Source organism: Pteronotus mesoamericanus, unplaced genomic scaffold, assembly GCF_021234165.1.
Source record: "Pteronotus mesoamericanus isolate MK-2021 breed Mesoamerican mustached bat unplaced genomic scaffold, CSHL_Meso_final contig_2, whole genome shotgun sequence".
Lineage (NCBI taxonomy): Eukaryota > Metazoa > Chordata > Mammalia > Chiroptera > Mormoopidae > Pteronotus > Pteronotus mesoamericanus.
The window spans coordinates 29,496,558-29,516,512 of record NW_026555084.1 but is presented as its reverse complement, the minus strand read 5'-3'; the positions used below and the strand labels follow the sequence as shown (position 1 = coordinate 29,516,512).

The 19,955-nt window shown below is 37.5% G+C and overlaps 1 protein-coding gene across 2 annotated transcripts in view; it reads right to left on the bottom strand.

Annotated features, from left to right (window-relative positions):
* The window catches only part of RAPGEF6 (Rap guanine nucleotide exchange factor 6), a 183,540-nt gene that overhangs the window by 150,079 nt on the left and 13,506 nt on the right, over nt 1-19,955 (bottom strand). For both annotated transcript variants that reach the window (XM_054568500.1, XM_054568502.1), the window contains exons 2-4: nt 7,397-7,467; nt 6,098-6,154; nt 1,381-1,464 (exon numbers count right to left, since the gene is read on the bottom strand). In XM_054568500.1, the coding sequence (XP_054424475.1) occupies nt 1,381-1,464; nt 6,098-6,154; nt 7,397-7,467 (212 nt within the window). The remainder of the gene's footprint in view (nt 1-1,380; nt 1,465-6,097; nt 6,155-7,396; nt 7,468-19,955) is intronic.

Below are 19,955 nucleotides of genomic sequence, written 5' to 3'. Positions count from 1 at the left end.
CATTTTTTGTCATCAAATTATAATTTGAGGCCCCACAATATTAAGAATTGCTAACAGAGCAAATTCACCAATACAACTGACCATCTTTCTAACCACCCTTCTCTTCTTTTACCTAGTAACCATGGTGGTGACAATTAACAATTACTTATTAGTAGGCAATATTCTGAGAACGTTATTAAATATTAATTCATTTATTCCTCAAAACTAACCTATGAAATAGGTTGTATTATTGCCTGCATTTTACAACTGAGAAAACTGAGGTATAAAGAGCGCACACACAGGAACTCAGGCAGTCTGGCTCTAGAGTGCCAACTTCTACAGACTTCTGTTGAGAGTTCTGAGTAGGAGCCTGCCAAAATCTCATAAAGACACTGAAGTAGGTGTTATTGTTATCCTCATTTCATAGTCAAGAAACTCAAATTCGTCCAAAGTAAGATAACTAATAACTGATAATAATAAATTATACCTAGCTTGACTTTCTCTAAAAACCAATTTCTTAACTATTAAAATATAGTACCTCTCTCTACAATCATTAACATCAACAAATCCAGAAACCATCGGATAAATCGGATCAACTTTCACATAAAACTAAAGATCAAACAGGACTAAGATATTATGTCATGGTGTATATTTTAAGATTACACCCTTAGAAAATATGAAATATCAGCTGATTCCTGTCAAGTATTTCCAATTTACAAGCAAAGACATTTATAAAATGAGAGAAAACATACAATCTACATAAAATAGTTTAACATAAGAAATAAAATAAATATTGGGTTGGCCAAGAAGTTCATTTGTTTTTTTCTGAAAGATGGCTCTAATAGCACTTAGCTCTCTTTTACTTCATTCGAAACAATCTTGTTAGGCTGCGTTGTGACAGCTATCATATCAGAGAGCATTTTAAAAAAAAGCTTATGAAAATTGGTGACTTTTCTGTAGCCACTTTAATATTGAAGATGGAAGAAAATAAACATTTTTGGCATATTATGCTTTATTATTTCAAGAAAGGTAAAAACAAAACTGGAACACAAAAGAAAAGATTGGTGCAGTGCATGGAAAAGATGCTGTGACTGATTAAACGTGTCAAATGTCGTTTGTGAAGTTTTGTGCTGGAGATTTCTGGCTGGACAATGCTCCCTGGTCAGGTAGATGAGCTGCAGTTCATAGTGATCAATCAATACATTAAGTGAAAACAACCAACATTCCACCACATGGGAGATGGCCGACGTACTCAAAATATCCACATCAACAGTTATTTGGAGAAAATGAAAAATGTGTCTTTTATTTTACAGTAAAAACCAAATGGACTTCTTGGTCAACCGCACAGACATGATGTTACCCTTGCCTGCCACATGCACAAAGCAGCAAATAGGAACGTACCTGCATGGAGGCAAGACCATGGAGTCTTTCATGAGCACAGATCCAGAAAGCAGGATATACCAACATCTGGCAATAGTTTCTGAGCTGTTTAAATAAGTAAATGATTGAGTAAATAAATACACACATTTACATGTATATGAAGTCAACAGAAAATACGTAACATGAAATACAGTCTGATACAGAAAATCATTAAAAATTAAGGAACACAGACCATGTTCACATAGGGAAAATCTATAATCATTACTTTATGATAGACTTCAGAACTGCATGTTTTGTGGTGATTTCTGGGTGGAGGATGGTTTAAAGGGACTAAAGGGTAATAAAAAATTTCAATAAAGATTAAATCAAAGTCTAAAATAAAACTATGTTTATTAGTGTTATCCTACTAATTTTATCATTAAATTCACGTTCTTCATTTATGTGTACAAGACCATCACATGTGATGAAGATTACCTTAAATATTGTACTGCATGTGTGCATTAGAAATTCTATTTCTGGTAACTTTTATGTATATGAAGACTATTATTTGAAATTCACAAATTTATCAATGTTATGTCTTCACTTCCAACTAAATTTAGATCATAATGATCTACTTATTGCTTTACAATGTTATTCTGAAAGACATAAAAATATGCCTACCGAGATTTCTTATTTTATATATTTGAAGGATAAAATAAGAGTATCAGATGACTTAAGTCCATCAACATTTTAGTTCAATTAAATCTCCAGTGAAACCCAGAATTTTGTTAGATGTTAGTTTACAGTCTAAACTAATCTTTCAATCAAATATCTTTATTTACCATACCTAAGTCTTCAACCAATTTTAACATAAAGGAGATTCTAATATCTATAAAACAAATCTGTCCTCTGAGATTAAGACCTGTACAAGGTCTGTCTGGAAAAAGTCCAACCATTGTTAATATAACGAGAACAGTCTGAGCAACATCAATGCAACCTGGCAGTCAAGGAGAGTGGACTGGAATGCACAAACATGAACAATGACAACTTCACTGTACTAGTCAGTGGAGGCAGTAGATGCCTTTGAGTGAGCATGTGTACTGTGTGGCCATTGTACTCAGAATGACTTGAGCAAGTAGAGCAATGAATCTGCACCAAATTTTGTGTTAAGCCTGAATATTCCTCTACGGGAACTATCTGGATGATTCAGAAGACCGCAGCTATGGCAACTGGTAACTAGCACCTTCATCAGACAATGCCCCTGTTCATGTATCTCATCTCGTGCAGTTTTTTGGCGAAGCATTAAATCACCCAGGTGACTCAGTGCCTCTACAACCCAGATGTGGTGCCCTGCCACTTCTGGCTTTTCCCAAACTAAAATCACTGTTGAAAGAAGAGAGATTTCAGACTGTCGATGAGATTCAGGAAAATATAATGGGACAGCTGATGGCTATTCAGAGAACTGTGTGAGGTCCCAAAGTGCCTACTACTTTGAAGGGGACTGAGGTGTCATTGTTCTATGTGCAATGTTTCTTTTATCTTCTTCAATAAGTGTCTATTTTTCATATTACATAGCTGGATACTTTCCAGCCAGATCTTGTGTATCTATCATGCTGTCTACTTGACAAGTCATCTTATATATCTGACAGACAACTCAAACTCAAAATATTCAAAATCTACCTCATTGTAATTTTCTTCAAGCTTGGATCTTTCCTAGTATTTTATGTCCTCAGTGAATATAGTACCATCATCTCTCCAGAAACCCAGGTCTCTGAACCATTCCACGCAGCACCCAACGTAAGCTTTCTGGGTCAATCCTAATTGCTTACCATGAGAAGGAAAAATTACTGTCAACTTTCCAATGGGTATTTTAAAGTTTGTTTTATCTCTTCCATTCTTCGCCAAGGGGAAGATGTAAAGGGCTGCAAAATTCCTACTTAAGGTTCTTTATTTAGAAATTCCATTTTGGTGTGGCCCAGTGGATTGAGCGCTGGCCTACAAACCAAAAGGTTGCTGGTTCGATTCCCTGTCAGGGCACAAGTCTGGTTTGTGGGCCAGGTCCCCATTTGGGGGTGGACAAGAGGTAACTAATTGATGTTTTCCTCCCTCTTTTTCTCCCTCCCTTCTCCTCTCTCTGAAAATAAATAAAATCTTTTTAAAAATAAAAAGAAACCTTTATTCCTTAAAAAAAGAAACTCCACTTCCACAGTCTTCTGAAATAAGAGTTTTACGAAATCAAGAAGGAAAAAAAATCAACACAGGAAAAATTTGTCCAAAATTAAGACAGAAGAAAGTTATGAATAGATGCCATGACAAGCATCCAATTTTTATCTCACTTGGCTGAAGCAGTTAACAGTTATCAGTAAATTCCACTACAAATGCAGGACAAATCCTGAAGTTCACTCCTACCAAGAGAGCCAAGCCAGCTTATGAATCAGAAGCTGTTTCAATCTTGCAAAGAATTCCTATGGTGACTGGGTGTCACCGTATCAGCACCAACACGACGCGTCACTGTTTACCCCTCTCACTGCAGCTATTCTAATGGGTATAAAGTGATACCTCATTCATTATTGTACATGGTAGAAGGGTCTAAATTAGCTTTCCGCATGTAAAAACTCAATCAACCCAGCACCATTTATTGGGGAAGAAAAAAACCTATGTTTTCTCCACTGAAATGCTTTAGCACCTTCATCAAAAATAAACTGTTCGTTGCTGGTTCCTTTTTAATCCTCAATCATGTTATATTCACACTGTGCACAGATCTTACCTACAGCCCATTTCTAAAAAAACAGAACTGTTCACAAATATAAGGGTTTATTTCTGGGCTCTCACTTCTGTTCCAATGATCACTATAGCTATACTTTTTCCTGATAGCACTTAAATGTGTGTAACTACTCTAAATAACTCTCTTCCATTACAAGATAAGGGCAAATACTTTGTCTTCCCACCATTCTATACTAAGATAAGCACAGCACATAGTGGACAAACATTTATTAATAAATGAATCAATAAATAAGTGTAGCTATTAAAACCCATATGAATCATTTAAACAGTTGAAAAATAATAAATACAATGTGCAGGTAATGAAACATGGAAGTCAATACCATTCCTATATATCAGTTGAATTTTTATGTAATAAGAGGTCACTGTTGCCAAAACTTTTAGGGGGGGAAAAAAAAAGAACACCTTTGTAATCTTGAGGAAGGGATAGGTTTTGCTTTTTACCTAAACATGGAAAGCACTAATGACAAAGGGAAAAACTGAGAAAGTTGGGAATTTCTTTTCCTCAAAAGATGCCAATAGAGTGAAAAGGAAAGCCGCACTGTGGGAGAAAACATGCAACGTAAGTATCCAACAAAGGGCTTGGATACACAATGCAGAAAAAACTTCTACAAACTGATAGCAATAAGACATACAACTCAATTTTTAAAAATGGTCAAACTTGAATTGGGATTTCATGAAAGAGCTATCCAAATAGCCTATAAAATACGAAAATCATTCATCATCATTAGTAAACAGGAAAATGTAAAATAAAATCAGAATGAGATAACAAAATGTGCATGTTAGATTCTAGTGTTAGAATCTCCTAAATTTGAGCATGTTTGGTTCCAATAACTCTATTCCTAAGAATACAACCAACAGGAATGAGTAAGGGCACAAAAAGATACAAACAAAATGTCCTAAGAAACTATCCACAATAGTAAAAAACTGAAAACAACCTACATATTAATAGGATACTAAATATTAATGGGATAAACAAATTGTTATTTTCACACAATTGTATACTGTAAAGCAGTGAAAAAGAATGAATGCAAAACCAGGGAAGAATTTCAGACACTTGCGAAGTAAAAACAAAACAAAACCATGACTAAAGATTTTTATCTATATGACATTTAAAAACAGGCAAGACTAATCTATTATGATAGAAGTCAGAACTGGATTAGCTTTCCAAGAAAAGCGACTAGAGCCTTCTAGGACAGCTGACATGTTTCTGTATGTTGAGCTACACAGGTGTATATATTTATTAAGCTTTGTTGTACTGTACACATTTTGTATGCTCTATGCCTGATATATTTCACAGCTTGTGAATATATTCCAATCAGCTCTACAGAAATTGTTCAAGAATCAAATGAATTTCAATTCTTTTGGACAGGCCAAAAAGTTCGTTTGGTTTTTCCTGAATGATGACTCTAGTATCACTTAGTTGTCTTTAACTTCATCTGAAACAATTTTGTTAGATTGTATTGTGACAGCTGTCATATCAGCATGCACTTATTAAAAACTTATCAAAATTGGTGAATTTTTGTGTAGTCATTTTAATATTGAAGATACGAGAAAACATGCAACATTCTCGGCATATTATGCTTTATTATTTCAAGAAAGGTAAAAACGTCAACTGAAAAGCAAAAGAAAGGATTTGTGCAGTGCATGGAAAAGGTGCTGTGACTGATCAAACTTGTCAAAAGCAGTTTGTACAAGTTTTGTGCTGGAGATTTTGCTCTGGATGATGCTCCACAGTCAGGTAGACCAGCTGAAATTGACAGCGGTCAAATTAAGACACTGAAAATAATCAACATTATATACCACCTGGGAAATAGCCAACATAGTCAAAATACCCAAATCAATGAAGTTATTAGTGAAAATGAAAAACCTGTCTTTTAACAGAAAAAAAATCATACAGGCTTTTTTAATCAATCCAACAAAAGTCGAAACTTAAACATCAAAGAAATTAATTTAAGCTAATTCTGAAAATACTCACCAAAAAAGAATCTGATTGCCACTGTATCTCTCATAGCGTGCTCTTGCAGACATTAATCTAAAATGTTTTAGAAAGTAAAAATTTTAAACATTTGTATCTTAAATTGTTTCAAAAATTCTGTTATAATCATCTCAACAAAAAATGATCAGATCTATTGTACTAACTTTTTCAGTAAACTGGAGTTTAGATATATACACATTAAATGCAAAATTTTCAAAAACAAACATTAAGAGGCAACAAGTATAACACTCTTATGTACATTCTATAACCTGTCAATTCACACTAAATAATGTTCTTTTCATTGTGAAAAAATATGTATTTGTCTGCTTCACACTGATTCCTTGTGTGAAGAAGAGTTATGGCAGAGGCAAATACACACATGTACACAAATCTGTTGAATATATAAATTTTTTTGCATTTAAAAATACTCGGCATTATTAAATCCTCTATTTTCAGCTTAATTTTTTATTTGACACAAACTAACACGTGAATTATGTATGTTATACAAAAATCAGAAAATAATAAATGCAAAAAATTAATTATCAATCTGGTCCATAACCCAAAACTTAAAGAATAACCAGGAAAAGGGATGGATTGACTGGTCGTAGGAGGAAGATACATTTTAATTCAAATATTATGCAGAGTTACAATAGTTAGCACTTTACAGCACTCAAAAGTGTTCTTACTAATAGTATAATCATGATGCTATATAGTAGGAAAAAACACTTTTACAAGAATAGGAAAATGAGATTCAGAAATTTATGGATCTTGTACACAAGAGCTTATATCAAATCAAGAATCCTGCTTCTTCCACTCTGATACAACACTACATCATACCATGCCCATCTTAAGCATTTACATAGTAAATATCAATACAAACTACAAAAGGAGAAGAGTGCTGCTGTCACTGGCTAGCACAGACTGGGCGCCGTGCTTTGCTTTACATAGTTACAGCTGAGCCTCAAACAACACAGGTTGAACTGAGCATGGCCACATATATGTGGATTTCTTTCATTAAGTACTGTAAATGTGTTCCTCTTCCTTATGATTTTCTTAATATGTGTTAATAGACTGCTTATATTACTGGTAAGGCTTCCAATCAACAGTAGGCTATTAGCCATCACGTTTTAGGGGGAGTTATATGGAATTCCAACAGCTAAGAAAAACTGGGATGATAAACACAAATTCCTTATGCTTATCCTACAAAAAGCCCCTCAAGATTTGGGCCCTGCAACTATCCACCTAAACTCAGTTGGGTAACTTCATAGTATATATTTTTAAACATAGCATCACACTTACCTAAGCTGATGTTCCCTGAGGTTTGATAATATTTCCATTCCATGAAGATAAGAATAAATGGTGTTTAAGTCCTGAAGAATAGAAAATATTTTAGATTACTTCAAATATACTTTTTAAAATAGGACAACCCACAATTCTGATTTTAAGCAATTAATCCCTTATGACAGAGCTGTGACTATGAAAAGTCATAAAATCTCTGAATTATAAGAGAACTAAAAAAGTAGAGAACTCCCTCAACCCCTCCTCCATATGAGTGATGGCCTGTACTCAAACAATGCCAGAAATTAAAAACTCACTATTTCAAATGAAAGTCTAATTCACTTCTAGACAGATGTAACCCTCCTTCTTCAGTGACCTCCAAGTATTTGGAAAGTTACCATAAAATCTTTTACATCTTATTTCCCCCACCTCCAGATTACAGTCTCAGACCTTTAAGCATCTTGGCTGACCTCCTCTGGAAATGACCCAGTTTGTCAATATTCCTCTTAAAATATGACTTTCTAAAAAACCTTTTTCTAAAGGATCTCAAAGTGATACTAATGTACGAGACAATCCTATTGCCCACTGTGAAAGAGGTCGAGAAGCCCTCCACAGCCCTCATTCAGATAACGAGGTACTAAAAACCCCAAGATGACACAGTACGACCTCAGCCCAAAGCAGTGGCACAGCAAAAGGAGAATGTGGGAGCAGTCCACATTACTGACAGAAAGAGGTATTTTGCCACTGATGCTACATAGAATGTTGCTGCACTGTGATTATAACCAGTGTAAATTATCTACATAAAATGCACCTTCTTATTCTTCTATAAGGAATAATGCCATACTATCAGGACAGCCCAAACACTGCTATCCTGCTTTGATATGCAACTAGACAAAGGGATTATCAGATGATGGAGAGAAAAGATAAGACACCTAAGACAACTTGTTTTCCACTAGGTTCATAAAACAACACAGAACCACTAAGAAAAACAGAAATAACCTTTGATTCCAAAAATTACAACTGCTATTTAACCATAATGGAGTCAATGACCACACATATCTCTGCTAAATCCTTACTAAAATGAGAGTGAAAAAAGTTTTTAAGTAATTTTTTTAAATGAATATATTCAAGAAGGAAACCACAGCAAACAAGGAAGGTCTATAAAATTCTGAAAGACAGTAGTCGGAGTAGCTGATATGGTAAACGGTATCTCCCAGGATGGTTACAATGAGGACATTTCTTATCCCATAAGCTCTTCTGCAGTTAGACTTTATCACCAGCCCCCCCCCCATCAGAAATTGGAATTTATGTGCCCTCCTCATAGATCTGGGTAGTTCTGTGATTTGTTCAGACCAAAAGAATGTGGCAGAAGGCTGTATAACTTCTAAGATTTAAGTACCCTGAGACCACCAATGTGAGGAAGCCCATGTTGGCCTCACTGACAGTGAAAGGCCATATGGAATAGCAGCAAGGCACCTGATATGTAAGTGAACCCCTTCTTCTTAGATGAATCCAGCTACCAGCTAAATGGAATCAAGAAAATAATCCCAGTCCAGGTTCTGTGGGGCAAAAGAACCAAACTCCCGGGCAAAATTTTCTAAATTGGGGTAATAAATAGAGTCCTGGCAAAAGTCTGACTCATAGCGAGCTCACTAGCCTGCAAACCCACCTAATAGTCTCTTTCCACTCCCCCCAAGTATATAATGAGAATGTGTATCAACCCCCACAAGTCAGAGAATCCCCCACAATGGGTCCATGACCTATGCGGTAAAAGCTGTCAGAGTGGAAAAAGCCAAGTGAAAACCTCTGAAATTTCCCCACTCCCCAGAACAAGATCGTAAATAAAAGACAATACTGTTTCCAAAACGGCAAAGGAGAGCAGCCTAGTGCCACCAATAAAGACTTAAATGATGTAGGGGTGCTGCAGAAAGCAGATGGACCCTAAAAGTGACTGGAGACAGCCACAGACTTAACCAAATTTTAGCCCTGGTCACAGCTGCAGTCCCAGATTTAATACTGTTGCCAGAACTGTTTAGTTGCACTTCAGATACATATATTTTTAGACTTTATTTACTTTCAGAGGGATGGGAAGAGAGGAAGAATGAGAGGGAAAGAACCATCTGTGGGAGAGAAACATCAATCAGTTGCCTCTCGAATGTCCCCGACTGGGGAACTGGCCTGCAACCCAGGCACATACCCTGACCAGGAACTAAACTGCCCACCTGTCAGCTCGCAGGCCAGGGCTCAATCCACTGAGCCACACCAGCCAGGGCGGCTTCAGATATTGATTTGGTGAATGTACATTTTTCCATTCCAGTTACAAAAGAGGATCAGAAACAGTATGCATTCATGTGGGACAATATCAACAATTTTTCATATGGGAAAATATTAACTTACATTAAGTTACAAATTTGCCTTTCAGGCTATTTTAACTCTCTTACTGTCATAATATAATCTGAAGACAGCTAGACCTCCTGAACAATTACACAGATGACCTCTTGCTGACTGGACAGAAGGAATAAGAGAATGAGCAAAAGGTGGCTGATACCCTTAAGTCGTTGGTAACACGTTCAGAAAGTGGGAGGTAAACTCTGTGTGGACTAAAAGGCACACCACTTTTAGTGTTTTCAGGGGTGCAGTGGTCTGGGGCATTTCAGGACATCCCTCTGAAGTGAAAGACAAAGTGTTGGGACTTTAGCTTCAGGTCAAGATGGAATAAGAGGACCTGAAACTATCCTCCACCTAAAACAACTACAAATTGAAACAAACATATGAAACATTTTTCAAGAAATGTCCCCACCAGTGCTCAGTTGGTTGGGCATCGTGCCAAAAAGCAAAACGTTGCCGGTTTGATTCCAGGTCAGCGCACATTACTGGGTTGTGGGGCCTGATCCCCGGATGGGGTACATGTAAGAGGCACCTGATCAATGTTCCCCCCCCCCTCTTTCCTTTACCCTCACTCTATAAACAAATGTATAAATCTTTTTAAAAAAATAAAAAGAAGTAAGATCTCAGGAAACAAAAGACAGTGACATCAGAGATGGGGGAAACAAATGAGGTGATTTACATAATTATCGCACCTTAGTGGTGGTACTCTGAGCTGAGGAGAGGGGATGGCAGTCTGGGGAGCAGAAGGCAGCTAGAGTTTGCAGAGAAGGAGAGAAAGAGAGCGAGAGTGCACTACACAGAAAGTATGTTCTAGAAACCTACAAAGGGTCTCCTTTGAGTCTTAAGTTGAGTACTGATCATCTCATGTACGTGAGGGAATACTTTTTGAAGTCAGGGAAAGAACCATCAAAAGGGGTTAGAGTAGTGGTCCCCAATCAGGGCTGATTTTGCCCCTGGGTGACAGAGCAATGTCTGTTACATTTTGGAATGTCACAATTTGGGGGAGAGAGGTGCTACAAGCAGCAAGTGACTAGAAGCCAGAGATGCTACTAAATATCCTACAATGTGCAGGACAGGGCCCTGACTAAAGGATTATGTGGGCCAAAATGCCTACAGTGTTGAGGTTTAAACACCCTGGACTAGAGGGAAGAGTACCCCAAGCTCACTGTCCCCATGAGGGACAGTGGAAAATCGCATAATGCATAGTGCATTTGGGCGAGTACTCAGAAGGCTCTAGACTTGGAACTGAGCGAAAGTTAACCCTAGACTAACTGCTTCACTGGTGTTAGAGGGCATAGCCTAAAAAAAAAAAAAAAAAAAAAAGGGATCAAATGACTTCCAAATTACTTAATTGAATCCAGAACAAAGCTGAACAATATTTACAGGAAATACAAAAAATATTCAGTACAAAAAGGTAAAATCCATAATCTCTGGTATTCGATCAAAACATACAGAGCAAGTAAAGAAGAAGGGAAAAATGACCCATAATGAGAAGAAAAATCAATCAAAACCAACTCAAGTAATTTTACAGATAATAAAACTAGTAGAAAAAGACATTTAAAAAACTTATTAAAAATATATTCCATACATTCACATGGAATATACTCCATATGCTCTGGAAGATACAGAAAAGAATATAGAATAAACAATAAAAAAAATCCAGAGATGAAAACAATATCTGAGAAGTAAAACACACTGAGGGATGAAAAGCACATTAAACATTGCAGAATAAAAGGTTAATAATCCTTAAGACACAAGACTAGAAAGCAAAAATAAAACACAGATCCCTGGCCTGGTGTGGTTCTGTTGGTTAGGGTGCCATCCCACACACCAAAAGGTTGAGGGTTCGTTGAGCGTTCAATTCCTGGTCAGGGCATATACCTGGGTTGCAGGTTCAATCCTCACTTGGGGCTCATATAGGAGGCAACCATTCAGTGTTTCTCTCTCACCTCAATGTTCCTCCCAGTCTCTCCCCCCCCACCCTTCCTCTCTCTCTAAAATTAATAAACATATTTTTAAAAAACAGAGGAAAAAAGATGAAAAAAAAATGAACCCAGCACCAGTGAGCTATTTGACAACTTCAAGCAACCTAATAAAAGTCACTATGGCCCTGACTGGTGTGATTCAGTGGGGTGGGCATCATCCTGCAAAGCAAGCGGTCACAGGCTCGATTCCCAGTCAGGGCATGTGCCTGGGCTGTGGATTGGTGTCTGGTAGGGGTGTGTGAGAGAGGCAACCGACTGATGCTTCTCTCACACATCAATGCTTCTCTCCCTCTCTTTCTTCCTCCTTTCCCCTCTCTCTTAGTATACACACATAAAATCTCTAAAATTATAGTAATAAAAAAGCCATTATTTAAAAAGAAAAAAGGCACTATGGGGGAGAGAGAACAAAACACTGTTGGAAGAATGGTGGAAAATCTTCCATATTTGATGAAAACTATAAACTCACATATCCAACAGCTCGACAAACCTCAAGCACAAAAAATATGAAGAAAACAACACCAAAGCACATGATAATCAAACTACTGTAAAAATGACAAAATTGTAAAAACAACTAGAGAACACAAATTACAAAGACAAAAGATTAGAATTACAACAAACTTCTATTCAGAAACAATGCAATCCAGACAACTCTGTAGTAATATCTTTAAAGTCACAAAAGAAAAAAATACTATAAACTTAGAATTCTATTCCCAGACAAAATACCTTTCAAAAAAAGGAAAAAAATACGAGGAAAAAAAGGCAACATATTTTTCATATACAAAGGCTGAGTAAGTTAATCAGCAGCAGATATGCCCTTCAAGTGTGTGTGTGTTAAAAGTACTTCATAAAGGAGGAGAACAGTACCAGGGGGAAATCTGGATCTACACAAAGGAATGAAGATAACTGAAAATGGTAATTTTGCCTAATTATTTAAAAGATAATTGTTGAAAAGCGACAACGACAAAGAAAAGTTATTGTGGGTTTTACAAAATACGTATCACAACATAAGTACACAATAGTATGTATCACAACATACGCATCATAACAATAGCACAAAGGCCAAGAGGTGAAAATGGGAGAATACTGTTGTAAGGTCCTTATACTTTATGTGAAGTAGTATATCATCTGAGGATAGATTATGATGTTTAAAATGCATATAGCAAACCTTAATAAATCTCACAGTTTGTAGATTCTTTGGATTTCCTACATATACAACATCTTTTATGAATAAGAACAGTATTATTTCTTCCTTTCCAGTCCATGTATGTTTTTTTTCCCCTTTCTTGCCTCACTGCATGAGCTAGGACTTCCAAAACAATGGCTACAGTAGGTGTGACCACATACTGCAAACGCAGCCACTGGGGCCCAACCCTGTGAGTTAAAGAGTCATCACCACTTGGCCGGTCACAAAATGCCTATTCCATAGAAAGTGCTTGTTACTTTTTACCTCAAGACAATTTTTTTTTTAGTGGCAAATGAGCTCTGAAAACTGTAACACATACAGGTTATGTTATGGCAAACAGAACTCTAGTAACCTGACCTGCCAGATGAGGTTAGGCTAGTGTCAAGGAACCGCAGGATTTTTTGAGATTCCTGACTGAATTTATGTCATATAATTTACTCTGTTCTCAAGTCAGAGGACATCTTTGGTACATCATTGAGGATGCCATGATTAGCTGACAAAGAATTAGGAATTTACTTTTCAATTTTAAAGTCTAAGTGAAAATATAATTCTCAAGTTTTAAAATCGTTATGTAATTCTTCACTTCTGTCTAAAGAGAGACTGACAAAGTTTATCAACTTTAGATTCTAACAGCCCTTAGTCAAATATCTGAAAGTCTGTCCCATTGTTTGCCTTCAATCTCCTTATTTCAGAGAACAACCAGGCCATATAAAAGAACATGATTCTCCAACAACATCTATAAATGGTAACTGCATGAGCTTGAATAGAAGTATTAGCATTATTCCTACTAGGGTTGGCAAACTTTTTCTATAAAGGGTTGAATTGTATATATTCTAGGTTATTTGGGGCCACATAGTTTTTGCAACAACTACTTAATTTGCTTCTCTCTGTTGCATGAAAACCATAAAAACATGGGTAAATGAATGGATATGACTGTATTCCAATAAAACTATATGGATATGACTGTACTCCAATAAAACTATATACAAAATAGCTGGTAGGCTAATTTGGCCCCCAGACTATACTCTACCAACTCCTAATGCAATACGGTAAGAAATATCTGGTAAGAAATATCTACCAAGAAAGTCAAGCCATGAATTAATTCTTCTCTGGAGAATAGCTGAAAACACGAGATTTTCATTTTTCCTACTTTCTATAAAACTAGGGCTTAGGCAAATGGTCCAAGTACTACCAATCAGACACACCTATTCCAGACTTGAAATCGAGTGACTCCAAGACCCAAGAACTGCACAGAATCCACTCTGGCTGCTAGTGGTAGCAACAGGGTCTGTCAGCCTATGCAGCATATAGTACCGGTGGTCAGCAGAACCAGCTGTGGTACCACTATGCTCAGTGCTAGCAGCGGTAATATCATCAGCAAATCTGGAATCACGGCTGCCTAGCCCAAGACTGCAGCTCTAGTACCCCCATCAATTCTGTAGCTACCCAGTATCCTTTCAATACCTTTAAAAAACAATGGCCAGAATTGGGTTCTGTTGTATCTGAGTAACAACCCTGAAAGACCCTTAGACTAGGCATCATCACTATCACCATCACTGGGGAACTTGGTAAAAATGCACATTCTCAGACCATATCCCAGATCTAGTGAGTCGGAAACTCTGAGAGACCCAGCACAGCAGTCTGTGGTTTAATAAACCCAGCAGGTGGTTCTGACGCTCAATGAAGTTTGAGAACCACTGGTTTATAGGCAGGATCTACGTCACTCTGGGTTATTTGGCTGATAACCTACTAATGAGGAAGGGAAACAAGCACTGAGATGTTTAGTAAATCCTGGTCTTTTCAATGCACCATGTTTGAAGATCACAACATGCTAAGCATTCACAAAAGGACAAAAAAGAACCTCCCAGAACAAAGGATGGTGGTAGCAGCAAGCTGATTAATTCTCTCATATGATGTGGATGGTTATGGTATTTTGTTTATATAGGGCAGCAACTAGTTGCTGACTGTGGAATGCTGGGTTTAGAAAGGGGTTTCTTGTAGTTCCTGTACCAATTATTTCTGAGACAGGCTTAGAATACTATATTATCTATTAGGTTCTTAGCGTGTCGAAGACCAATAAAAGCTATTACAGAAAGCCAAACAAACATGAAACCCCTGACAGAGGCACACTGGAGGTCTTACAGATATTTCTTGGTAGTTAAAAAACTTAAATGCTAGATTCAAGGAAGTGTTAATTATTTACATCGTGTGCACGTGAAAGCTGCTCCATGGAAAGTGGGAAGTCATAAGGAAGACGGAAAAACTAGGAAGTCATGATATTCCAGATCAGTAACACCTGAATCAGCCACTGGTTCTGTAACTACAACAAAATACTACAGAAAATATCCAGGGGGATTAGAAGAACAAATACCAACTAGGATTGCGGAATAAAATAATGGGTTTTACTTGGGCAAAAACAGGTGAGGAAGTGGTGATGACTCAGTACTCCTAACACAGATGCGCCCTGCCCTCCCAGCCAGCCGGCTGCGTGAGCCGTGAGCCGTGAGCCGTGAGCCGCAGGGACCAGGCTGAGAGGGGTGGGACCCGCTGCTATCCCACAACAAAGCAGCTTTCCTCTCATACCCTTCAAACCACCCTTACCTAAAGAATTCATTGTATCTATGCTGCATGGGTTTTTCAATTCAAATGTCAAAATATTAAATTCATATTCGTGATTCTGTGAGAAATTAATGGTTCTTTTAAGTATACACTTCTAATTTAAGAAGACTGGGATTTGCATTCCTCTCCCCAGTGTGCCAGGCAGTGCGCTGCTCTCTCTCCGAGTGGCTCCACCTCTCAATCCTGCTGACTGCCACCCCACACAGGCTTAGCGAGCCCACTGTAACACTTGGGAAACTCAGACTGGAATACTTAGAGCAAATCTTCATTTTTCTGTTTCTTAAAACCTAAAACTAGTAAATTTCTTATCTAGGACACGCCTAATTTGTCACATATAGTTTTCAATAGAACAATTATCTAAAACACTCATTAACTGAGATATTTCACTCATTAGTTTTTGAACAGGAAAACAAGTCCATTTCAGGAATTTTAACACTAAAAAATCTCTCCAATGGATCCTAAGGTCAGTACAGGCTTAATCTCAAGATACATACTCTGCAGCTACAATTCTATAATGAAAACTTATTCCAAAGATGCTTTTCCAAATCACTGTTAGGCTAAAGAGAGCCTAACAATGTGGTTAAAAACTTGGAATGTGGAGAAAGCCCTGGGCTCACATGCTGCCTCTATGAGTTACTAAATATACAGTCTTGAATAATTTGCTTAACATTTATTATCAGTACAACAAAAAATACTTTGCTTTAAACATAAAATAATGCTTATTAAGTGTGCAATAGAGACAATCACAGAGACTAACAGTTAAATGTTAGAATGATATGTTTATATGTTATAAAACTACACACAACAAAGATTAAGTTACATTCAGCACACTATTAAAGCTAATTTAAAGATTTTGAACAATATAGTTAACAAGACGATACATTAAACATAGAATCCTATTCCTTGGTTTTCTCATCCATGAAGGTGTAAATATATTCTGCAAAATTGGAGTGAAGAGCTAGAAAATGCTTATTTACCACACCTGAAGCCAGACCTTGGTTTCTAAGTACAATATCCTTAAGTGGAACAAGGGTTCCTTGGATAAATGGCTGATTTCAATATTAGGCCAAGGAAAGAACAAGCCTGAAACATCTTTTGTGCCAGAAAGAAGGTATTACTTCAAGACCAATGGGGTCATGTCAAAAGGACATAAAAGGACATGACTCTGAAATAGCTCTCACTGGTTAAATTTGAGGTAATCTAACAATCAAAAAAGAATGATGACAATATAAAAAATACAAAAATAGGGTGGTGACTGCTGGGGGGAGGGCGATATAAGGGGACTAAATGGTAATGGGAAAAAATATAATAAAGGTTATTTTTTTTAAATAAAAAAATAATCCTTGAATGACAGTGATGTTTTTTAAAAAAGGAGTAAGAGTCTTGGCCATTGTGGCTCAGCTGGTTGGAGCGTCATCCTGTAAGCTGAAAGGCTGCGGGTTTGGTTCTCAGTCAGCACATGCCTAGGTTGAGGATTCAGCCCCTAGTTGGGGGCGGGGGGCATGTATGATAGGCAACCAATCGGTATTTCTTTCCCTCCTTCTGCCTCTCTCTAAAATCAGTAAGCGTGTCCTTGAGTGAGGATTAAAAAAATAACAAAACTAAAAAGGACGAGAAGGGAAAGTGGGGAAAGTTCTTTTATACAGAACACCAACTAATAAATGTATAATGAATACACAATTAGAAAACTATGACTTTGTAACAGCAAAGTAGTAATTTAGGCAAGGATTACCAATGAGTGCTAAAGCCACTAGGTGAAACACTGTTGGAAATCAGGATATCCACACATTCTCAAATCATCACCTTATGGCTCACTTACAGCTTACAGCACTGCCCCTTCATACCAGATAGAGGTGATAAAATTTAGCACCTCTAATAATGGAAAGAGCTGATAATAGGTGTCTTCTGATGAGACAATACAGGAAATACAGAACATCTCCATGTAGTTTCTCAAGAAAATGATTTAACCTGAATGTGATCATGAGAAACCAGATGAATCCAAATAATGGTATGTTGCTCTGGAAGACAACGGGCCAGACTCTTCAAAAAGTCATGTTTGTGAAAGCAAAAAAAAAGACAGGTGGACTGTTCTAGAATAAGAGGAACTAAAGAGTCATGACAACCAAATGTAATGTACCTTGACTGGATCCTGGAATGGGGGAAAAATATACGAGACATCCTAGAGATAACAGTAGGGGGGTGAAATGTCATTAGATCTGCAACTTACTTTCAAATGGTTTAGCAAAATAAAGTATATGCTAGAGAGGAGGAGATGAGGTAAATATGGCAAAATTCTTGCAATGTTTCTGTAGTTTTAAATTTTTTAAAATAGGAAGACGGAGGATGGGGAACACATGACTATTTCCTGCTTTCTCCATGCGGGGACACACATTTCTACCTTTACTTAAATTTTAAGCCTTCAGTTACTGATCTGTATTCTTTTCTTCACTGTCCTTCCCATGCATCCGCAGTCATCTTTGCCCGTGACACACTGCCCCGGACGATGTTCTCTGGAAAAGTGCACCTAGTTCCATCGCTAGATTAGACTCTCATCTTATCTTGCTATCGATTTTAGTATACATTTCACAGAATAAACAAATGTTTTATTTGTAGATTAAAATATACTACCTAATTAAATTATTTGAACATTGTATTTTATTAATAAAAACTCAAACATTAAAAAATTATACCCTGGCTCTGGCCAGTGTGGTTCAGTTGGTTGGACTCACTGAGAACCTACCACATGCAACGTGAGTATGAACAAAGGCTCTTTCAGTGACCGAGTCTAACAGGCAGCGAACAGATGGACGCAGACAAAGGCAAATCTCGGGCTGCTTTGGGACTTTTGCTGTTCTGCCCCCAGGCTTGGTTCTGGTAAAGACAGCCTTGGTGCACAGCCTGGCCCTTCCGACACACACACAAGACTAGCATAGGCAGCCACACACTGCGGATCACTTAGTAGTTCCTAACAGGTTGTGCAGGGACAGTCACAGTCAGCGTCTAACACTGGCCAGCACCAGCGACCCTCCCAAGACACCCCAGAACCAACACATGCAGTAACCAGTTTCAGATGACTTCAGAGGAGGGTCCAATTAGCTTCACAAGCAGCATATTGCAAGGGATACCCTGGCAGGCACAGAACCTGCTGAGGCAAATTCTGCTTCCTGTCGTTAGCAACTGCACAGCAGCTCAAACACTGTAGTCAAGGTTGCCACTCATAGCCAGCCAGCCTGAGGATCAACCCCATGCCAAACAGACTAATAGCAATCAGGATTCAACTGCAACAGGAGGACCCACATAACCCACACGAGAAACATTCCTGGAGCACCCAGCTTAGGTAAATAAAGGAGAGTGCATCACTGGGTCCCACAAGACACCTACTACATGAGGCCACCCTACCAAGACTGAGAGACATAGCAGATCTACCTAATACAGAGAAACAAACACAAAGAGGCAGCCAAAATGGAGAGACAAAGAAGCATGCCCAAATGAAAGAACAGGAGAAATCTACAGAAAAAGAGTTAAATGAAATGGAGACAAGCAATTTATCAGATATAGTTAAAAAAAAAATGATTATAAGGATGCTCAAGGAACTTAGAACTTCAATAGCATGAAGAAGGATATAGAAATCATTTTTAAAAAACATTCAAAATCTGAAATGAAGAATACACCAGAAGAAATAAACACTAGGTTGGATGAAGCAAAGGATTAAATCTGCAATTTGGAAGAAAAGGTAGCAGAAAATACCCAATCAAAACAGGAAAAAAAAAAAGTAAGAAAATAAGGAGAGCTTATGGGACCTTTGGGACAACATGAGGTGTAACAGCATTTGCATCATAGGAGGAGAAGGGAGAGGGGAGAGGGGAAGGTAAAGGGGAAGTGGGAGAGGAGCAATAAATAGACAGCCTATTTGAAGAAATATGATGGAAAGCATCCCTAACCCAGTAAAGGAAACACACACACAAGTCCCGGAAGGTCAAAGAGTCCCAAACAAGATGAACCCAGAGAGACACACACCAATACACATCATAATTGAAATGACAAAGCTTAAAGGCAAAGAAAGAATTTTAAAAGCATCAAGAAAAGAGTTACCTACAAGGAAGCTCCCATTAGACTGTCAGCTGATTTCTCTATGAAAGCATTTTGTCCAGAAAAAACTGGCATTAAATATTCAAAGTGATGAAAAGCAAGGACCTACAACCAAGAATACTTTACCCAGCAAGGCTATCATTTAAAATTGAAGGACAAATAAAGAGCTTCCCAGAAAAGAAAAAGCTAAAAGCATTCATTATCACCAAACCTGTATTTTAAGAAATGTTAAAGGGTCTATTTCAAAAGAAGGGAAAGAAGAAAAACAGAGGAACATAGTTAAATGAATAAAATGGCAACAACTACATACCTATCA